This window comes from Crotalus tigris, unplaced genomic scaffold (genome assembly GCF_016545835.1).
Source record: "Crotalus tigris isolate CLP2741 ecotype Arizona unplaced genomic scaffold, ASM1654583v1 scf7180000020968.1038771, whole genome shotgun sequence".
NCBI lineage: Eukaryota > Metazoa > Chordata > Lepidosauria > Squamata > Viperidae > Crotalus > Crotalus tigris.
The window spans coordinates 797,882-820,283 of NW_024098284.1; the positions used below are offsets into that span (position 1 = coordinate 797,882).

The following is a 22,402-nucleotide window of genomic DNA, read 5'->3' on the forward strand; positions in this document are numbered from 1 at the left end:
ACTCGCTCTTCTTTGGGGCAGCCCCTGAGATATTGGAAGATTGCTATCCTGTCCTTCCTCGTCCTTCTCTTCATTAAACTGGACATACCCAATTCCAGCAACCGTTCCTTATATGTTTCAGCCTCCAGTCCCCTGATCATCTTTGTTGCTCTTCTCTGCACTCTTTCTAGAGTCTCAACATCTTTTTTACATCATGATGACCAAAACTGGATGCCATATTCCAAGTGTGGCCTTACCAAGGCCTTGTAAAGTGGTATTAATACTTCACGTGATCTTGATTCTATCCCTCTGTTAATGCAGCCCAGCACTGTGTTGGCTTTTTTGGCAGCTGCAGCACACGGCTGACTCATATCTATGTGATTGTCCACTAGGATTCCGAGGTCCCTCTCACAGTTACTACTATTGATCAAGGTATCCCCTATACCAGTGGTTCTCAACCTTTTTATACCGGCGACCCCGGTCATAAGCACGCGGTGCGCATGCGCGGCGTGGATGCACGGTGCCGCCCCCTGCGCTGGCTGAGGCATAGCCAGCAAGGGGCGGCAGCAGGCAGGCCCGGACGCTCCCGGGCGGTCGCGGCAGCGGCGGCGCAGGGCGACCACCGGCTGGGCCACCAGCCGGCCCAGCCCAAGGCAGGTAAGGCACCTGCCGGGCCCCACGCGTGCCAGCAACCCTCCCTGCACCCACTGGCCTCCCACCTCCCACCCCCGGTCCTCTTTTACTTACTTTTTAGTTGCTCAACAGGGAGGGAAGCTCTGCAGACTGTTCCCCTTGCAGCACCGTTTGCAGACTAGGGCTTTTGGCGGGCTCAGCAGGGCAGAGACAACCTGGACAATTCCTATGGGCTTTTGAAAGCCAATAGAATTAGACTCTATTCAAGAGAGTATATTCTATTGGCTTTCAAAAGCCAATAGAATAAGAGGGAGTAGCACAGCTAAGGAAAAGGGGGAAAAATGGCGGACTGCGTTGTTTGGCGACCCCCGTGAAATGGTCGCTCGACCCCAAATGGGGTCGCGACCCACAGGTGGAGAACCGCTGCCCTATACTATACCTGTGCATTTGGTTTTTCTTGCCTAAGTGTAGAACCTTACTTTTTTCACCATTGTTGAAGTCCATGAGTCATAAAGGGGACACAGTTCCCCACCCCCTCCGCTCTAAGGCCACCCACGCTCTCAACATCTGGAGGCCAGATAACCTAAAAGGGAGTCGGTCATCCCTATGGAGGAACAGACAGAATATCCCTTCCATGACACTCCCCTCAAGCCAAGGGCTTCAAGACCCCCAGGTTGGGCACCCCTTCCATCCAGCGAAAGGCAAGCCCGTTCAGAACAAGGGATTCATCCAGAAAGGGCACAGCGGAGCTTGTCCCAGACAGACCCCCCCCCTTGGTGACTTAAGGCCACTCAGTGACCACATCCAGCAGCTCAGGCAGCGACATGGGTGGCCTAAAAGCCAGGTGGGCCTGGGGCAACCTGGAGATGAACCGTTCTCCCACCCCAACCTCTGGACCGTCTGACTCCCGATGAGAGAAACTGAGTCTCAGAAATGTAGAATGGTCCATTCCCGTCTGCTCAAGTCTCTTCACTACAGCACTAAATATCTTTACCGCACTGATGATGTTACCTAGTTGGGCCATGAAAGGTCTGCTAGAAAACAATCAAGCTCAGAGAGCCCCTCACGGTTTTACGATAGTATAGGTCAGTGGTTCTCAAACTTTCTGATGCCGCTACCCCCTAATACAGTTCCCCATGTTGTGGTGACCCCCAACCACTTATATATCACCGGGTGCCAGGGGCATGGCCAAAGAAAAGGGGGAAAAATGGCGGACAGCCTTGTTTGGCGACCCCCGTGAAATGGTCATTCGACCCCAAATGGGGTCCCGACCCACAGGTTGAGAACCACTGGTATAGGTTGAGGTAGGCAACCTTGGCTCTTTTATGACTGGTGGACTTCAACTCCCAGAATTCCTCAGCCAGCGTGGGGAACTAGGGCCCCTTCATGACTCCTGGACTTCAACTCCCAGAATTCCTCAGCCAGCATGGGGGAACTATGGCCCCTTCATGACTTGCGGACTTCAACTCCCAGAATTCCTCAGCCAGCATGGGGGAACTATGGCCCCTTCATGACTCCTGGATTTCAACTCCCAGAATTCCTCAGCCAGCGTGGGGGAACTGTGGCCCCTTCATGACTGGTGGACTTCAACTCCCAGAATTCCTCAGCCAGCATGGGGAACTAGGGTCCCTTCATGACTCCTGGACTTCAACTCCCAGAATTCCTCAGCCAGCATGGGGGAACTATGGCCCCTTCATGACTTGCAGACTTCAACTCCCAGAATTCCTCAGCCAGCGTGGGGGAACTGTGGCCCCTTCATAACTTATGGACCAACTCCCAGAATTCCTGAGCCAGCATGGGGGAACTATGGCCCCTTCATGACTCAGCTTGGAAACCTCTCTCTTTCCCCTCAACATGGCTGGCTCAGGAATTCTGGGAGTTGAAGTCCACGAGTCATAAGGCAGCCTAGGCCTAGGGCAGGGGTAGGCAACCTGGGCTCTTTTATGACTCATGGACTTCTGCTCCCAGAATTCCTGAGCCAGCATGGCTCAGCTTGGAAACCTTGACTTACAACAGTTGACTTACAACAGTCCTCGAATTACAACAGTGACATTTAAAGTGACAACAGGTACTGAAAAAAGTGACTGATGTTTTTCACACTTACAACTGTCTCAGCGTTCCCCATGGTCATATGATGGACTGTCACGGGGTCCAGGGGGCCCTGTGATCCCCTTTTGTGACCTTCTGACAAGCCAAGTCAATGGGGGAAGCCGGATTCACTTAACGACCACGTTATTCACTTAACAGCTGCAGTGATTCGCTTAACATTGGCAAAAAGATTGGAAAATGGGGGAAAGCTCACTTAAGAACTGTCTCACTTAGCGACAGAAATTTTGGCTGTGCTGGCAATAAGGACTACCTCACCCATACTCCCAACTTCAAAGAGGCACGAAGTGGCCTCAGACCTCACCGTACTTCAAGCATCCAGTTGCAGGGGGTGGACTAGATGTCCTCTAGGGATGCTTTCCAACTCTAGGACCTGAAGCAGCTGCTTGCGTCCAGGGTGCTGCCCCCTTCGCCGCTGTTCAGAACAGATGATCTGGCCTCCCTTGCAGCCCCTTCTGAAATGGGCACAGGGTCTCCTGCTTGAGCAGGGTGGGGGTGGACTAGATGACCTCCAAGGTCCCTTCCAACTCCATTATTCCGCTATTCAGAAGAAAGAGGAAGTTGCAAAACTGCAAGGCCAGCAGGAAAGTTGAGGCAGGTTGTGGTTTGAGGTGGGCAGTTATTTATGGGGGGGATGCCCTCCCTCCCCCAGCTTCTTCTTCCTCCTGCTGTGGGTGGCTGGCTGTGGGGTGAGGTTTCCTCCCCCCGCCCCTCCCCACACACAAACACCCAGAGTGGCTGGGAAGGTGTCAGCTATGGGAGAGTCCCGGGTTCGAGTTTCTGTTCTTGGCTGGAAAGGAAAACCAGCTGTGGCAGGAGCTCGGCCAGCCGGCTGGCCGCCTCCACTTTGCTAAGAACAGCCCTGGGAAACACAAAATAGCAGTTGTGTCATTTTGCAAAGCCTCCTAATTACTTGCTTTCCCTGGCTTATGATGGGTTTGCAAAGAGTCCCTCTTCCGATGGAGCCTCCTGCAAGGGTGTGTGTGTGTGTGTGTGTGTGTGGAAGATGGATGAGATCCTCTGGTGCTTTGGGGGTGTTGTGAGTTTGTGTGTAGTATGTGCAACTCTGGGCCCAACGAAGACCATCCCTTGAAGGGGAAGCCCCATTTTTTTTCTGTTCTTGCTCAATCCCTGTTGGGCTCTCATGGGGTGACGTGATAGCAGTCTTCCAAGATTTGGGGGGCTCACACAAAGAGGAGGGGGGGTCGCCTCCTCTCCAAAGCCCCTGAAGGCAGGACGAGAAGCAATGGATGGAAAGTCCTTAAGGAGAGAAGCAAGCTGGAACTAAGGAGAAAATTCCTGACGGTGAAGACAATTAACCAGTGGAACAGCCTGCCACCAGAAGTTGTGGGTGCTCCATCCCTGGAGGTTTTCAAGAAGAGACTGGACAGCCACCTGTCTGGAATGATATAGGGTTTCCTGCTTGAGCAAGGGGCTGGACTAGAAGACCTCCAAGGCCCCTTCCGGCTCTATTTTGATTGATTGATTGATCTTGACTTCAAAAGCCCCCCCAGCATCCTCACAATCAAATCTGCCCCATAGTGGAAATATCTTTCTGTCTCTGAAGGTGGTGGGTTTCCATTGCTAAAGGTTTTTAAGGTGAGGCTGGAGACCCCCCCCCTCTCAGGAAGATCTCATGGGGTGTGCTAGATGACCACCAAGGCCCTTGCAATTTAGCAAGTCCTTGACTTACAACAGTTTAGTGGCCGTTCGAAATTACAACGGCACTGAAAAAAGTGACTTATGACCATTTTCACACAACCGTTGCAACCTCCCTGTGGTCACGGGATCTAAATTCAGACGCTGGCACCCGACTCGTACTTACGACGGTCACACAGTGTTCCCGGGGAATCACGCGATCCCTTTTTGCGACCTTCTGACAAGCAAAGTCAACGGGGGGGAATCTGGATTCATGCAACAACCACCTTACTAACTGAACTGCAGTGATCCACTTAACGATGGTGGCTAGAAAGGTCGTAAAATGGAGCAAAGCTCACTTAAGGGCTGTCTCACTTAGTGACAGAATTTTGGGCTCTGTTGTGGTCGTAAGAAGAGACTGGACAGCCATTTGTCCGAAATGGTATAGGGTTTCTTGCCTGAGCAGGAGGTTGGACTAGATGATCTCCAAGGTCCCTTCGAACTTTATTATTATTATTATTATGGATCATCGCACAGTCAGCCAGATGTTCAGACTGGATTTGGCCTTTTGTCTACCTCTCGAGTCCTTACCCAGGACCTGGGATAGGCAGATGTGGATGTTTGATGGTATTACAGATATCGTCGCAGGATGGAAGCAGTTCCTAGTAAGGCCGCCTTTTGCAATTGACTAATAGCGAATATGTCAATGCCAATGGTGTTCAAGTGGTGCTCCAGTTGTTTTGGGATTGCACCCAAGGAGCCTATGACTACTGGTACTACCCTTGCTTGCTTTTGCCACAGTCTTTCTATTTCTATGTCTTTTTATTTTGTTTTCTTCTTCTTCTTCTTCTTCTTCTTCTTCTTCTTCTTCTTCTTCTTCTTCTTCTTCTTCTTCTTCTTCTTCTTCTTCTTCTTCTTCTTCTTCTTCTTCTTCTTCTTCTTCTTCTTCTTCTTCTTCTTCTTCTTCTTCTTCATCATCATCATCATTATTATTATTATTATTATTATTATTATTTTATTACTATTATTTTCTCACAGGATGCCATGGGGCTGATCTTGAAAAATCAAAGTCAGGCAAGGGCTGCTTTATTCTAGGACAGGAGGCCACCAGGAGATTCCAGGGCTGGAATGAGAAGTTGAGCCCCCCCCCCAAATCTCCGAAGAAGGCAGGGTGGGGCTCTGGCAGTGCCCAGAATGCCATTCAAGGGGATCTCTTCTCTGCCCTCTTGTATTGGGGGAGGGAGGCTGTATTAGAAGGGGTCCAATCCCAGGTGATGCCCTCCAGGTGTCTGAAGGGGGTCTCCAGTGCTCCCCAAGTTCCTGAACAGGCACTACCCCACTAGTTCCTCCGCAGGCTTTGACTCCAGCCCAAGTGGGGGCCCCCGCAGCGAAATGCAACGGGGAAGGAGGGGGAGAAACCAGTCCCGTTTCTCAGAATCCGAACCCAGATCTTCTGGAGCAGGGCTGGTTCCAAAAGCCGCCCTGGGGGTTGGGGTGGGGTCAAACTCCTCTTAATAACAACAACAACAACAACAACAACAACAACAACAATAATAAAAGTTGGAAGGGACCTTGGAGGTCATCTAGTCCAACCCCCTGCTCAGGCAGGAAACCCTATCCCATTTCGGACAAAGGGCTGCAACGCTTTAAATCAGCCCCTCCAACATTCCGACGGAGGGGGGAGGGCGCCTCCAGCGGGACCGCAATAGGGGGGGTGCGGGGTTCAGTCGCCGCTCCCCCCACTCCCCCAGCCTTGCCCGGCCCGTCCTCCAGCCCTTCCGCTCCCCCGCTACCACCATCCGCAGCCGGCCAGGCCAGCGGGGCGGGGGGGAGCCGAAGACAAAGGGGAGGAGGACGAGGAAGAACTCCACTGGGGCGGGGGGGGGGTCCGGGAGCCAAACTACACTTCCCGGCATGCGCGGGGGCGGGGCGGGGGCGGGGCGCGGAGAGGGGGGGAGAAAGAGCGGAGCCTTCCCCTCCGACTCGGGACGCCGCTTCACCTGGAGGGGGCGGGGTCGGGCCAAGGCCCCGCCCCTCCCTCTAGAGGCGAGGCGGCGGCGGGACCGCTCAAGCCGGAGCCCGGGCAGGCAGGCGCGTGCCCGGAGCGCGTCCCCGCGGCGCCGCCGGGAGGGAGGGGGGACGAGCAGAAAAGGCGGGGGGGGCGGGGGCGCGCTCCCCGCCGACCCGCCCGCAACATGGCCGAAGTGAGCATCGACCGCTCCAAGCTGCCGGGAGTCAAGGAAGGTGAGGCGGGCGGGGGCCGGGCAGGCGGGCAGCCCGGAGGCCTCTCCCGGCGGCGGCCAGGCTGGACGGAGCGGGCGGGGAGGGACTTTGCCGAGCGGCCACTCCAAAGCCCATGCTGCGCGGGGGTCCCCCTCGGGCTAAGGCCGCGCCGGGCGGACTTTGCAGAGCGCCCACTACAAAGCCCATGGCGCGCGCGGGCGGGCCCCCCTCGGACTCAGCCCTGCCGAAGGCGGCGGACTTTCGGCCCTCCCTTTAGCCCGGAGAGACCGCGGGCCTGGCCCGGCCGCTCCTGCCCGCCTCGAGCCGCCGGGAGAGCCAGGACGGGCCGGGGCTGCCTTCGCACGACCCTGCCAACACCCGTGAACTCGCGAGCGCGGTCCCCGGAACGGGGTGGGGGGGGAAGGGGGGCGCCGCCGCCCGCCCAATCCTGGAGTCCAAGCCGGGGGTGTGAGCGGTGGGTGTGGGAAACCCTGACCCGGGTTGGTCGTGGGAAGCGGGACCGCTTCGGACCGGCCGGGGAGTTCCAGTAACCCGCTTCCGGCGCGGGTTACTTTGTAACGGATCGTTGGCAGCGGCGGGAAAGAGGGAAAGGCGCGTCGGCGGAGGGCGAGGACTGGCCGTTCCCGTGGGGGGGGGGTTCCGTGTGTGTGTGTGTGTGTGTGTGTGTGTGTGAGAGAGAGAGAGAGAGAGAGACCCCCGGAGAATCGGCCCCTTGGTGGATCTTGTTTTGATCTATATATGTGCACTTCTCTAGAGGTGTATTTATATTCGCATGTTTATAACTTGAAATTCAACTTCAAGGTAAGTCTGTGTATCTGTGTGTTTATATTTACACACACACACACACACACACACGCACACACACAAAACCTGTACATACACACCCCTTGAAATGGCAGAACTAGTCTGTCACTCTTCCAGACGACAAAAATCCCCTTCTCCATGTGACCGGGAATTTAGCCCAAAATCTCCCTGGCTAAGTGAGACGGTTCTTAAGTGGGCTTTGCCCCATTTTATGACCTTCCTCGCCACAACGGTTGTTAAGTGAATTACTGCGTTGGTTAACTAAGTAACCTGGTTGTGAATGGAATCTGCCTTCCCCATTGAATCGAGGCTAAAACATACAAGGAACGGCTGCTGGAATTGGGAATGAAGAGGGCGAGGGGGGACAGGATAGCAGTCTTCCAGTATCTCAGGGGCTGCCCCAAAGAAGAGGGAGTCAAGCTATCCTCCAAAGCGCCTGAAGGCAGGACAAGAAGCAACGGATGGAAACTAATCAAGGAGAGAAGCAACCTAGAACTAAGGAGAAGCTTCCTGACAGTTAGAACAATAACCAATGGAACAACCTGCCTCCAGAAGCAGTGAATGCTCCAACACTGGAAGTTTTTAAGAAGAGACTGCACAGCCATTTGTGTGAAATGGTATAAGGTTTCCTGCCTGAGCAGGGGTTGGACTAGATGACCTCCAAGGCCCCTTCCAGCTCTATTCTGATTGATTCTGATTGGTTGTTGGAAGGTGGCAAAGGGAGATATATGATCCCAGGATGCTGCAGCTGTCATAAATATGGTGCCAAGTCTCCAAATTTTAATCACGTGATCACGGGGATGCTGCCACTGTCACAAGTGTGAAAAGGCATTGTAAGTCACTTTTTTCAGTACCGTCGTAACTTGAAATGGTCGCTAAACAAATTATTGTAAGTTGAGGATTGCATACATTCAGGTGTGTTTCCCTTTGTGACACTGAAAAAAAGTGACTTAACAACCAGTCTTGGCTGGCTGAGGTATTCTAGGAGTCCACAAGTCCAAATTACCGATAGAATGACAGAGCTGGAAGGGACCTTGGAGGTCATCTAGTCCAACCCCCCTGCTCAAGCAGGAAACCCTACACCATTTCAAACAGGTGGCTGTCCAGTCTCTTCTTAAAAACTTCCATTGTTGGAAACATCCCATCTGTTGCAGGTCAACACGCTGCTGGGTTCTTAGGTTTTTATAGGAAGTCCTCGGCTTACAACGGTTCATTTAATGACCATTGAAAGTTACAACTGTGCTGAAAAAACCCTGACTGTTTTCACATGACATTTGCACCGTCCCCGCGGTCACGGGATCAAAATTCGGACGCTTGGCAACTGACCCGCATTTATGACCGTCGCAGTGCCCCCCCTAGGATCACATGATTCCCTGAGCAAAGTCAATGGGGGAAGCCAGGCTCAGTTAACAACGGTGTTACTGACTTAACAACTGCAGTGACTCACTTAACAACGGTGGCAAGAAAGGTCGTAAAATGGGGCAAAACGCGCTTAAGGCTTTATTGCTTACAAGCAAGCCAGAGTGACTGCGAGTGAACAGATGGCCGTATAAGTTTATCTGAAATGGTATAGGGTTTCCTGCCTGAGCAGGGGGTTGGACTAGATGACCTCCAAGGTCCCTTCCAATTTTATTATTATTAATGAATCCTGCAAATAATAACAGCTGTCTTGCATATTGTGGTCGTAAGTCGAGGACTGCATGTAATCAAGGAGTTGCTTTTGAAGGAAGAGGGGTTTCACTCTCTGGCTTTGCAAGATCTGCTTGCAATTTTTTTTTTGTTTTTTTGAGAGCAGTTCCTTCTCTTGATTTTCGGGAAACAGATCCTACTCTTGCTTGGGGCTTTGTTTATTGGGGAAATGATCTAAGAAGCAGGATCCCTTTCTCGTCTTCCTGACCTGCTTTGGCCTCTGGAGTAAGTAGCACAACTCAGCTCTTTATCCTTGTGCGGCTTTAATCCTTCCTGTAGGTGGGGGGCATCCAAACACACACAAAAAGGGGGGGCCCAAATCCTTGCACACCTGCCCTGCGAAGATCTCCCTCCAAGATACACTGCAGAGAGACCGTTGTGTTAGCCTCGGGTATCAAAAAAAACCCAGGCAGAAACTGGGAGCAGTTTTTCTGACTCACAAGAGTTCATTAAACCTGATAGTAAGCTTTTGTGAGTTGCAACTTCCTCAGATGTTAGATGGGTTAAGCTGATTGCAGATGGAGAATTTGTGTCTTCTAAGAACAAGATGTGGGTGGTGGCCTCCATCCAGGGTGATGACTAAAATAATGGCTACTATTTGCTTTATATATAGATATATATATATAGATATATGGGGTGGTTTGCATATCACCTTTTGCCCAGTTGCTTTTAACCATGTTCTGGATTTGCACAAAACTCTGGAGTAGCAAACTGAGTTTGCACAATACCGTAAGATCACAAAGAAGCCCCGAACGAGGAAGCTTCAAATTTTTTTGTTGGGAACGTGAAGTTTTACTGTGCTTTCAGAAAAGCTAGAACATTTTGGATTCGTATACAGGCGGATTCAGAAGATTCTAAAAAATAAATCAAAATATAATTGAGATCAGAAGTCTCTTTTGCGACTGTTTTGTTGGAAAAGGGACGTGGAATTTTGTAGATGAAAATGGCTGCGAGATTTATTTTATGGTCGAAGATGTTTGGCAATATCTATCATGGAGGTAGATGATGGAGAAGATGATGGAGCAGGGGTGGCTAAATTGATTTATTTGAGGAGAGAGAAGACAATATCTCTGTGTGTATTGCTGACTGGAAATCGCTTGTGGACCTTTTGCCGTAAAACAAAAAAAAAATAAATTTGTGATTTATGGTTTGGATGCCTAGACACAGATTTAGGAAGAAGACAGTTCATTTGTCACTTTAGAGAAAGAGGTAAATTTCTAATTGAATTTATAACTGCTCTAAAGATGGGAAGCCATTTATTTACATCCTTATTCTTTTCTTTTTTTCTTTCTTCCTTTCTTCCCTTTTAACTTTCTCTTCGATTTTTCTCTTTTTCTTTTTCCAACCTTGCTTTTTATTAGTTTATCTTTGCTTTTTATCTTCATTTCAAAAAGTTTTAATAACGGTGTTTTTTTAAAAAACAAACACACCAGGAAAAAAAAGGCAAAATAAACACTTTGCAAACTTGTTGTTTGTGTACACAAGCCGCTGGCTGGATCATCCTCAAACCTTTAACCCGTTTTCCCAAAATATGTTACACAAACTGTGTTCTAAGAGAAAAAGTTTGGGAAACTTGCATAAGCTAAAATGTAGAAGAATTTTTCTTACACTGAAGGGGTAAAGTTTTTCCTAATTGGTTTAGAATTAAATATAGAATAGAATAGAATAGAAATAACATTAGAATAGAATAGAAAATATGAATAGAATAGAACAGAATAGAATAGAATTACAGAATAGAATAGAATAGAATAGAGAAAAGGAATAGAATAGAATAGAATAGAATAGAATAGAATAGATACTGGAATATAGAATAGAATAGATACTGGAATATAGAATAGAATAGAATAGAGCAGAGCAGAGCTGGAAGGGGCCTTGGAGGTCTTCTAGTCCAGCCCTCCGGTCAAGCAGGAGAACCTGTACCATCTCAGACAGGTGACTGTCCAGCCTCTTCTTAAAGATCTCCAGTGATGGAGCGTCCACGATTTCTGGTGGCAAGCTGTTCCACTGGTTAATTGTCTTCGCTGTTAGGAACTTTCTCCTCAATTCCAGGTTGCTTCTCTCTTTGATCAATTTCCAACCATTCATTCTTGTCCTGGTACTTTGGAGAATATCTTGACCCCCTCCTCTTCTTTGTGGTAATAACTCTGGCGAGAAAGGTTGTATTCCCTTCACCACTATCTCATTTAGCAACATAAATTTTGGGCTTAATAGCAGTTGTAAGTCAAGGTCTACCGGTGTTTGGCTTGGCCCGCCACCTGGCTGCTCCGTTCCTGAATGCCAGATTCTATCTAGACATGGTGGGTTATCGCATGAAGTCCCAGCGTGTGAACTAGTCTGCAAACATACACAGCACACCCCCCACGCAGGGTTTCAGGGCGAGGAGCCGGCTGCAGAGCTGCCCCTCCAGGAAACCTTGCAGTTTATTTTTACAATGAATGCAAATTTCACACCAGGCTGCTCTGCTGAGGCCGGTTGCAAAACTTAAGCTCTGCTGATGAGGCTTATTCCCAAGGAAGAAGGCACGAAATTGCAGCCCTCAAAAAAAGCACCCGGTAATAATAGTAATTCAGAGTGTAAATGAAACTCCTTAGAAGAGAATCTCTGTAGCTCAGGGCTGAATTGTGGGGTCCTGGGTGCTCTCTGAGCTTGGCTGTTTTCTTGCAGACATTTCATGACCCAACTAGGGAACGTCATCAGTGCTAGAAAGGAGTGGGGCTTGCGGAAAGGAGGAGGAGGAGAAGACAATGAAAGAAAGAAAGAAAGAAAAGAGAAAGAGAAAGAAAGAAAGAGAAAAAGAAAGAAAGAAAGAAAGAAAGAAAGAAAGAAAGAAAGAAAGAAAGAAAGAAAAAGAAATGAAGGACTGTGGGGTCCTTGGTGGTCTCTGATCTTAGTCATTTTCTTGCAGATGTTTCATGACCCAACTAAGGAACATCATCAGTGCCAGAAGGGGGGAGGGGGAGGGGGAGGATGAGGAGGAGAGAAAGAAAGAAAGAAAGAAAGAAAGAAAGAAACAAAAAAGGAAGGAAGGAAGGAAAGAAGGAGGAAGGAAGGAAGGAAGGAAGGAAGGAAGGAAGGAAGGAAGAAAGAAAGAAAGAAAGAAAGAAAGAAAGAAAGAAAGAAAGAAAGAAAGAAAGGACTTTTCATGACCCAACTAGGTAACATCATCAGTGGTGGAAGGAAGGGGGGTTTGTGGAGAGGAGGAGGAGGAGAAAAAGAGAAAGAAAGAAAGAAAAGAAAGAAAGAAAGGACTGTGGGGTCCTTGCTGTTCTCTGGGCTTGGTAGTTCTCTTGCAGATGTTTCATGACCCAACTAGGGAACATTATCAGTGCTGGAAGAGAGGGTTGTTTAGGAGGAGGAGGGGAGGAGGACTTTTCTTGCAGACCTTTCATGGCCCAACTAAATAACATTATCAGTTTAAGGAGAGTTTGCTCTCTGTTTACATACATTATAACCCCTCTCCCTCCTAGCACGGATGATGTAACCTAGTTTGGGTCATGAAACGTCTGCAAGAAAACCACCCAGCTCAGAGAGCACCAAGGACTCCACAGTCCTCCTTCTCCTCCTTCCTCCTTCCCCCTCCCCTCCTCCTCCTCCTCCAAGAGCTCCAAGGACCCCAGGAAGCTCTTTGCATTCTGTTGGCCTCTTCCCCCCACCCCACCAAAAGCCAAATCTGAAGACCTGACCCAAACAGGGGTCCTTTCCAAGGGGGCGGGGGGGGGGGGCGAGGAGAGAGAGAGAGCATTTGCCTCCATTTTAGGGCACAGCAGGTGGGCCTCAGCTGGGTTCCCAGCCTGCTGCAAATTCCTTTTGGTAAAAGCCCTTTCCTTCCCCCAAAGGGGCCTGGGAACCTGGTCTGAAGCAGGCCTTGCCTTCAGTTGGGGGCTTCACCTTTGAACTCCCCCCCCCTCACCATCCTCATTTCAAGTGGGGCCCCGCAAGCTGCTTTTGCACAGACGAACAAGAGTCCCTTTGTCTCAAGGAGCTAGTCTGTTTTTTAAAGAGGAGACCTCTGCGTGGTTTTTATCTTTAACACAGATTTAGCGCGCGCGCACACACACACACACACACACACACACACACACACACACACTCCTGAAACACCAAATGGGGTTGCTGGGGCTTAGTTTCCAGGGTGAGCCCCCCACTTTAGCCTTGGAGGTGCAGCCAGCGTGTGTAAGAGGCGATGGGTGGAGGCAGCTGACGATTGATTGGCAGATGGGACTGCTGGGAGGGGCCTCTTGTGAGAGCTGTCCCCCCCCCATTGCAGGAGGGAGAAGATGCAAGGCTGTCTCGTGCCTACTTTCTCCCCCCCCCCCCCCACTTAGAGGAAGGAGGAAAGCCAGGGGAAGTCAGCTGCTGTGGGCAAGCACCAGGATGACTCTCAGTTCTTCAAATCTTGACCTACAGAAAACCTTTCTTTGCAATAGAAGCAACGGGTGGTCGTCAAGGAGAGAAACAACCTGGAACTAAGGAGAAATTTCCTATCAGTTAGAACAATTAACCAGAAGCTTGCCACCAGAAGCTGTAAGGGCTTCATCAGTGGAGATTCTCAAGAAGAGACTGGACAGTCACTTGTCTGAGATGGTCTAGGGCAGGGGTAGGCAACCTTGGCTCTTTTAGGACTGGTGGACTTCAACTCCCAGAATTCCTGAGCCAGCCTGGCTCAGCTTGGAAACCTCTCCCTTTCCCCTCAGCATGGCTGGCTCAGGAATTCTGGGAGTTGAAGTCCACGAGCCATAAAAGAGCCAAGGTTGCCTACCCTTGGTCTAGGGTCTCCTGCTTGGGCAGGGGGTTGGACTAGATGACCTACAAGGTCCCTTCCAACTCTGATATTCTGATGTGAGCAATAATTTGCTCTGCAGATGAAAAAGGGAAATCATAGCAATTGCCATGATTTCACTCTGCTTGAACAGAGTGCTACAGAAGAAGGAAAAAACTCATCAAGGAGAGAAGCAACCTAGAACTAAGGAGGAATTTCCTGACAGTTAGAACCATTAACCAGTGGAACTACCTGCCTCCAGAAGCTGTGGGTGCTTCATCACTGGAAGTTTTTGAGAAGAGACTGGACAGTCATTTGTCTGAAATGGTCTAGGGTCACCTGCTCGAGAAGGGGGCAGGACTAGAAGACCCTCAAGGTCCCTTCCAACTCTGTTATTTTGTTAATCGGTGGAACGACCTGCCTCCAGAAGTTGTGGGTGCTCCATCACTGGAGGTTTTTAAGAGGAGATTGGACAACCATTTCTTTGAAATGGTATAGGGCAGGAGTAGGCAACCTTGGCTCTTTTATGACTTGTGGACTTCAACTCCCAGAATTCCTCAGCCAGCGTGGGGAAATTATGGCCCCCTCATGACTCGTGGACTTCAACTCCCAGAATTCCTCAGCCAGCATGGGGGGACTATGGCCCCCTCATGACACATGGACTTCAACTCCCAGAATTCCTCAGCAAGTGTGGGGGAACTATGGCCCCTTCATGACTTGTGGACTTCAACTCCCAGAATTCCTGAGCTAGCCATGCTGAGGGGAAAGGGAGAGGTTTCCTAGCTGAGTCATGCTGGCTCAGGAATTCTGGGAGTTGAAGTCCACCAGTCATAAAAGAGCCCAGGTTGCCTATCCCTGGTATAGGGTCACCTGCTCAAGAAGGGGGTTGGACTAGAAGACCTCGAAGGCCCCTTCCAACTCTGTTATTTTATCTGGTGTGTGTGTGTGTGTGTGTGTGTATGCCTGCATCCTGCTTGATCTTCACCCCTGCCCCCCTTCTCACCTGACAGATTTTGCCACCTCCCCTTCCACCATGCCCCACATCATCGTGATCTTCCCAGGAAAGCATGGGGGATCTTCTCCAGATTCTGCCTCTTCCTCCCCTTCTTTCTCGTGATCTCCTCCGTTTGCTCTGGATCTCTGTGCCAGTCCGGAGGTGCCACGCCCGGGTAAAGTTCACCAGGCTGCCTTCCTCCGGCTTCCGGGGACCAGCAACGGCCGGAACGCAGCGGTTCTGCCCTTTTTTTCGACGTGACTTAAGCAACCCTTTGTTTAATGCCTGTTTGAAGTTGGCCACTACCGTATAAGGCTCTGAAAAAAGTGACTTATGATCGTTTTTCCACACTTAGGACCGTTGCAGCTGCCGGTCACATGTGGTTAAAATTCAGAAGCTGGGCGTCTAGTTCAAAAGGATGGATGGATCAAAATTGAGCCCAAAGTTTCTGTTGTTAAGAGACAGTTCTCAGAATGAGTCTCGCCCCCCCATTTTACGACTTTTCTTCCCATGGTTGTTAAGTGAATCACTGCAGGTGTGAAGTCAGTCAGACGGTCGTTAAGTGAATCCGGCTTCCCTCTCCATTGACTTTGCTGGTCAGAAGGTCGCCAGTAGGGACGTTGCGACCGTCATAAGTAGGAGTCATGTTGCCACGCGTCCGAATTTTGATCACGTGACCCTGGGGATGCCCCAACGGTCGTTAAGTGTGAAAAATAATATATGGTAATTCATTTTTTTTCAGTGCCACTGTGACTTTGAATGATCATTAAAGAAATGGTTGTAAGTCAAGGACTACTTTTCTGAGGTGGTATAGATTCTCCTTCCTGAGCAGGGGGTTGGACTAGAAGACCTCCAAAGTCCCTTCCAGATTCTATTCTATTCTGTTTCGTTCTGTTCTAATCCTTATTCTATTTCTATTTCTTTTTTCTATTCTGTTCTATTCTATTCTATTCTATTCTTTCTCTTTCTCTTTCCATTCTATTCTGTAATTCTATTTGTAATTCTATTCTATAACTATTCTGTAATTCTATTCTGTAATTCTATTCTATTCTGCATTTCTATTCTATTTTCTATTTCTATTTATTTCTATTCTTATTCCTATTCCTATTCCTATTCCATTCTTTTGGGGGTTCCTTCTCAAATCTCTCTTGCAGTCCCTAAATCCCAGTGCTGGCAGTGGGATTCAGCCTCTGTTTTAACCAGGTTGCCTTTGAATCCATGAGATGCCCCGGTGGAATTAGGGTCCTCTCTCTCTCCTTGCTGAGAGGTTTTCCTGATTTAGTTGCTGCGTTGAGGCCCGGACCTGGGGGGGGGTCTCCCCTCCCTTATCCCCTCCCCACCACCTGTGGCTTTGTGAAGACAGAGAAGCTGCATCTGTTATCACACAAGGGCCCCCAGCCAAAGAGGGCGGACGGGGGGGGGGGGGCGCAATCTCTAGGGCAACCAGCTCTGGCCAATCTCCATGCTGATCCTTCAGAGCAAAGGCCTCCCCCTCCCACCCCCAGTTCCGGAGAAAGGTCAATTTAGCTCTTTGTTATGGGGCCGCAGCTGTTTGACTCATTCTTGGCTGGCTTTGGGCTGAGTAGGCTTCTTTTGGCCTCTTTTGGCTCAGATTTGGAGAACTGGGTTGGAAGCTTCTTCCAAAGGGGTGGGGTGGGGGGTGGGCGGGGAAGAGGGCCAGCTGGCAGGCGCCTTTCCTTGCTTGGCTGCCCCCCCTCCAGAACAGCTGAGAATCCAGAGCAACTGGGGGTCTGGCTAAGCTCCCCCCCCCCCGTCCCGCCCTTGAAGAGCGGGAGAAAGGGAGAAGGTTCAAGGACAGATGTTGAGTAGAGGCTCTTCCATTTCTGGAGCTGCAACGTGTCCTCTTGCTGGTAAAAGAGAGTCTCTGCTCCTTCACACGTTCATGCAGCTGTGCATCCCCAATTCCAGCAACCGTTCCTTATATGCTTTAGCCTCCAGTCCCCTGATCCTCTTTGTTGCTCTTCTCTGTACTCTTTCCAGAGTCTCAACGTCTTTTTTACATCGTGGGGACCAAAACTGGATGCAGGATTCCAAGTGTGGCCTTACCAAGGCCTTGTAAAGCAGTACTAACACTTCACGTGATCTTGATTCTCTCCCTCTGTTAATGCAGCCCAGCACTGTGTTGGTCTTTTTGGCAGCTGCAGCACACGGCTGGCTCCTATTTAAGGGATTGTCCACTAGGACTACGAGACTCTCACAGTTACTACTATTGAGCAAGGTACCCCCTATACATTTCTCTCATGGCCTTGCTTCCTGGGCTTTTGGAAAAATCAGGGGGTCTCTGAAGGGGCCGGGGGGGGGGGGAGAGAGAAGACCTTCCTGAAGGGCTTGGCCAGACAGCTTCCAAAGAAGCATCTGGAAAGGAAGTCCCTGTACATCTGGCAACGTCCTTTGCAAGTTTGCAAAAGGAACATAAAATCTGGGTGGGGGAAGAGCAAACCACAAAGGCTTCCTTTGTTGAACAACGTCCCCACCTGGCATCCAGGGCAAATTTCAACCCCCCCTCCCCCCAAAAGCAGCCATTTCTCCTTCCTCTTGGTCTCTTAATATAGGTGCAGGAAGTCCCCGACTTACAAAAGCTGATTTAGTGACCACATTGAAAAAAGCACTGAAAAAAGAATCAAGATCACGTGAAGTGTTAATACCACTTTACAAGGCCTTGGTGAGGCCACACTTGGAATACGGCATCCAGTTTTGGTCACTACGATGTAGAAAAGATGTTGAGACTCTAGAAAGAGGACAGAGAAGAGCAACAAAGAGGATCAGGGGACTGGAGGCTGATCCAATTCCAGCAGTCTTTCCTTCAGAAAGGAAAGGCTGCTGGAACTGGGAATGTCCAGTTTAATGAAGAGAAGGATGAAGGGGGGATAGGATAGCAGCATTCCAGTATCTCAGGGGCTCCCCCAAAAAAGAGGGAGTCAAGCTATTCTCCAAAGCCCCTGAGGGCAGGACAAGAAGCAATGGATGGAAACTCATCAAGGAGAGAAACAACCTGGAACTAAGGAGAAACTTCCTGACAGTCAGAACAATTAACCAGTGGAACAACTTGCCTCCAGAACCGATGAATGCTCCAACACTGGAAGTTTTTAAGAAGAGACTGGACAGCCATTTGTCCGAAATGGTAGGCCCTATACTATTTCAGACACATGGCTGTCCAGTCTCTTCTTAAAAACTTCCAGTGTTGGAGCATTCACCGCTTCTGGAGGCAGGTTGTTCCGCTGGTTAATTGTTCTAACTGTCAGGAAGTTCCTCCTTAGTTCCAGGTTTGTTAGTTCTAGAAGTTATTTGCTAGGTTTGGTGAGGGACTCGGCACACCCTTCCTGGAGGAACCAAATCTTTTCTGCTTTTTCTCCCCAGTATGCCGAGATTTTGCTGTCCGGGAGGATCACACGCTGGCCCACAGCCTGCAGGAGCAGGAAAGTAAGTTACGTCAGAGAAACCCTGTTGGATCCTGTCCTTGTTCACACAAGGTGCCTTTTGTGCTAGTCTTCCCTGCTTCTGGTTCTGCTCAATTGGATTTTAATTGAATTTTTATTAATCCAATTGGGTGGCTCCTTGCGTTTCTCTTTATTCAGGTGTATGGTATGTACCTTGCTTGTTTATCAGTTCCACAGAATTGAATGGAACGGAACGGAACGGAATAGAATTACAGAATAGAATAGAATAGAATAGAATAGAATAGAATAGAATAGAATAGAATAGAATAGAATAGAATAGGGAATGAATAGAACAGAATAGAATAGGGAATGAATAGAGAAAAGAAAGAATAGAATAGAATAGAATAGAATAGAATAGAATAGAATAGAATAGGAAATGAACAGAACAGAACAGAATACAATAGGGGATGAATAGAATAGAACAGAATAGAATAGGGAATGAATAGAACAAAACAGAACAGACTTACAGAATAGAATAGAATAAAATAGGGAATGAATAGAACAGAATAGAATAGGGGATGAATAGAATAGAACAGAACAGAATAGAATAGGTGTGAATAGAATAGAACATAACAGAATTACAGAATAGAATTACAGAATAGAATAGAATAGAATAGAATAGAATAGAATAGAATAGAATAGAATATGGAATGAATAGAATAGAATCTGAAAGGGACCTTGGAGGTCTTCTAGTCCAACCCCCTGTTCAGGCAGAAAACCTTATACCATGTCAGACAAATGGCTGTTCAGCCTCTTAATTCCCTGCTTCCCATCTCCTTCCAGTCGAGCACCACTTAGCCACCAACATCCAGCGCAACCGCCTGGTCAAACATGACCTACAAATGGCCAAACAGCTGCAAGAGGAAGAAGACCGGAAAGCTCGCATTCGTCTTCAGGAGCAGCACAAGAACCTGTGAGTGGGGGGCTGCAGTGGGGGTCCTGGCACTTTCATCTGGGTTTTTGAGGGGAGGGGAACTATTGGAGAATCACAGCCAGGGACTCGACTCTCTGCACTGAACAATGGGGACAACCAGGAGACTGGGGGGGGGGGCTATTTTTATGTATTTATTTTACTTAGAAAATTTATATTGTTGCCTGTTTGCACAGGATGACTCAAGGCAGCTTACACGGATATAAAAACACCGTATAAAAAGAATAAAAAATAACAAGAAAAAATAATAAAATAATCAAGTAATAACTCTTCCCCGCTCCTCCAACCCAGCGACAACACACATTCACACTAGCCCAGGAGTAGGCAACCTTGGCTCTTTTATGACTCGTGGACTTCAGCTCCCAGAATTCGCTGGCTCAGGAATTCTGGGAGCTGAAGTCTACGAATCATAAAAGAGCCAAGGTTGCCTATCCCTGTGCTAGCCATTTAATGGGCTCCATCCCGCTCTGGATTCCACAGGCCTGCTTGCAGCACCAGCGTGTACAGTCTTATTGCACAAGATAACCCAATAGTAAACACAGTAAACAGTGGTCTATATTAAATGGTGGCTTATCTTATACTATCTACAATATCACACACCAGAAACAACATACGTACACCTGCTAATACAGCAGGATCCAACACACTACAGTTACAGCAGGAAACGGAGAGAGAAAACACATCAGCAGACACTTCCCTTTATACGAAGGCTCTTAAAGAGACACAGACCCTGCTGAGCCAGTCTCATCATTACATTACGTCTTACATCTTACATTCCATAAGCTGGTTAGCTGTTACGTCAATACCTTGATCCCAGGTCGTCAGCACACTGAAGTATCCTCCTTGTGACACAAAAAATCCCCTCAAAATTTGGCTAGAAATGGGCAGGGTGGATGTCCTCCTGTTTGAGTTGGGAAACTCACAAAGTTAAAATAGGTTTCCTCCAATAGAGAAGAGCAACTAAGATGAACAAAGGCCTGGAGACTAAAACATACGAAGAACGGTTGGAGGACTTGGATTTGGCCAGTCTGGAGAAAAGAAGGATTGGGGGGGGGGGACACAGGATAGCAGCATTCCAGTTTTTGAGGGGCTGCCACAAACAGGAGGGGGTCAACCCTAGGGCCCCTCCCCTTTTGATCCTATGCATGGGGCTGGAAAAAAGAGATCCCTGTGTCTGCTGTCATTGGGAATGTCATTAATATCATGTCATGTAATGTAATTTGAGCCGTGTCAAGCGTTACACAAAGAAAAAAACTGGGTATAACTGGAACAGTGAAATAAATATAATGAAGTCATCTCCTGGCTTGATCAATGCAGGGTCTGGCAGCTATTTAAAAAAAAAAAAAGGCAAATTTTGGAAATGTCGTAATGCCTTTGTTTTGGGGAAACGTAAATATTAGGGCGCAGTTCTGAATGTTGCATTTGGAAAAGGATGTAAGGAACTGGGAAGAACCGCAGAAAAGGCAAGTGAACAATCCCAGAAGACCAGGCTGGGATGTTTGGGGGGGGGGGGACTGGGGCGTGTCAAGTCACGCAGGGGGGGAGATTTCCGTTCATGATCTCAGCCTGTCCGACTCCTCAGACTGACCGGTATTTTCACCCAGAGCCAAATGCGTCGTGTAACTCTCCGCAAATGCACGCAGGACCTGGGTGAGTCTCTGGCCTAGATCACAGAAGCTGCCTTGCTGCTCCCAGACAGGCCAGGTTGAGGCAAGAGATGTTTGTGTCAGTCGTCTAGGAAGCATCCCAGCTTTGTAGCCGCAGGCCCTGCAAAGTGGCGAACTGGAAGAAGATCAAGCGGCTTGCCTTTCACTAGAAAATTAACATCGCCATTAGTCAGGATTCTTTCAGTCTGAATTAATGAAGGGATAAACTCTTGACTTCCAACGCTCTCTGCTCCTCCTAAAGCAGACCGAGCAGATGTTGGATGTGGGTCTTTGGGACCTCGGAGAGAACGGAGGGGGGGGGCTGGTTCTTCCCCATCTCTTTCTGTTCCTTCTCCGTTTCCTTTCTCCTCCTCCTCCTCCATCCCTTCTCCTTCTTTTCCATCCCTCTTCCTCCTCTCCTTCCTCCCCTCCTTCTCCTTCCCTTCTTCACCTCCTCTCCTTCATCCACTCCTCCTTCTCTTCCATCCTTCCTCTTCCTCCTCTCCTTCCTCCCCTCCTCCTTCTCCATCACTTCTCCTCCACTCCTCTTCCATCCCTTCCTCCTCCATCTCTTCTTTCTCCTTCTCTTCCATTCCTCCTCCTCCTCCATCACTTCTTTCTACTTCTCCTTTTCCATGATTTTTCCTCCTCTTCCTCACCATTTTTCCTTCCTCCCTCCCTCCCTCCCTCCCTCCCTCCCTCCCTCCCTCCCTCCCTCCCTCCTTCCTTCCTTCCTTCCTTCCTTCCTTCCTTCCTTCCTTCCTTCTCTTCCACCGTCATTTCTTCTCTGAGCGGTTGGTCGCTTGCTCTTCTCCCTGAAGAGATGCCACCATAAAAAAAATCCATGCCATCAAAATCCCACGTGGGTCAAGAACCAAGCAGCCCCCCTCCCACCCCTCTCTGCTCCGGACCTAATCCACGGTCCAGGTCTTGGGCCAGAGCCAGGGCCAGAAGGACCAGCCCCACCCTCCTGCACCGGCTGACCCTCAGGAAGGGGGTCTGGCGGCTGGGCGGCTGGGCTAAGCCCCCAAGCTGAGGTCTGCAGGCAGAGGAGGCCGACGGCCTGGGCTTATCGGGAGAGCCCTCCGCCCTCGCTCTGCCTGGCCTGGAGGCCGGTTCACGTCATTCAGGGAGGGTGACGGTTGTTTCAGACTGAGCTCCTGCATCCAGGAGTCTCTGCTTCTGCAGGGTTGGACTAGAAGACCTCCAAGGTCCCTTCCAGCCCTAGGACTCTATGATCTTGGGCAGAGGGTTGTATTAGAAGACCCCCAAGGTCCCTTCCAGCCCTAGGACTCTATGATCTTGGGCAGAGGGTTGTATTAGAAGACCTCCAAGGTCCCTTCCAGCCCTGGGACTCTATGATCTTGGGCAGAGGGTTGTATTAGAAGACCCCCAAGGTCCCTTCCATTCCTAGGACTCTATGATCTGGGGAATTCTGTGAGTTGAAGTCCACAAGTCTTAAAGTGGACAAGGTTGGACACTTCTATGGTCTCTTCAGATGATTCTTGCCCCAGAACCGTC

General features: G+C 49.4%; 1 protein-coding gene across 4 annotated transcripts in view; it reads left to right on the forward strand.

Annotated features, from left to right (window-relative positions):
• Positions 1 to 6,481: 6,481 nt before the first annotated feature.
• The window catches only part of CCDC50 (coiled-coil domain containing 50), a 31,905-nt gene continuing 15,984 nt past the window's right edge, over positions 6,482 to 22,402 (forward strand). The window contains exons 1-3 of one of the 4 annotated variants that reach the window (XM_039369096.1): positions 6,482 to 6,600; positions 18,225 to 18,287; positions 19,088 to 19,217. In XM_039369096.1, the coding sequence (XP_039225030.1) occupies positions 6,552 to 6,600; positions 18,225 to 18,287; positions 19,088 to 19,217 (242 nt within the window). In that variant the 5' untranslated portion in view covers positions 6,482 to 6,551. The remainder of the gene's footprint in view (positions 6,601 to 18,224; positions 18,288 to 19,087; positions 19,218 to 22,402) is intronic. The other 3 variants (XM_039369095.1, XM_039369094.1, XM_039369097.1) reach the window with 3 other exon arrangements.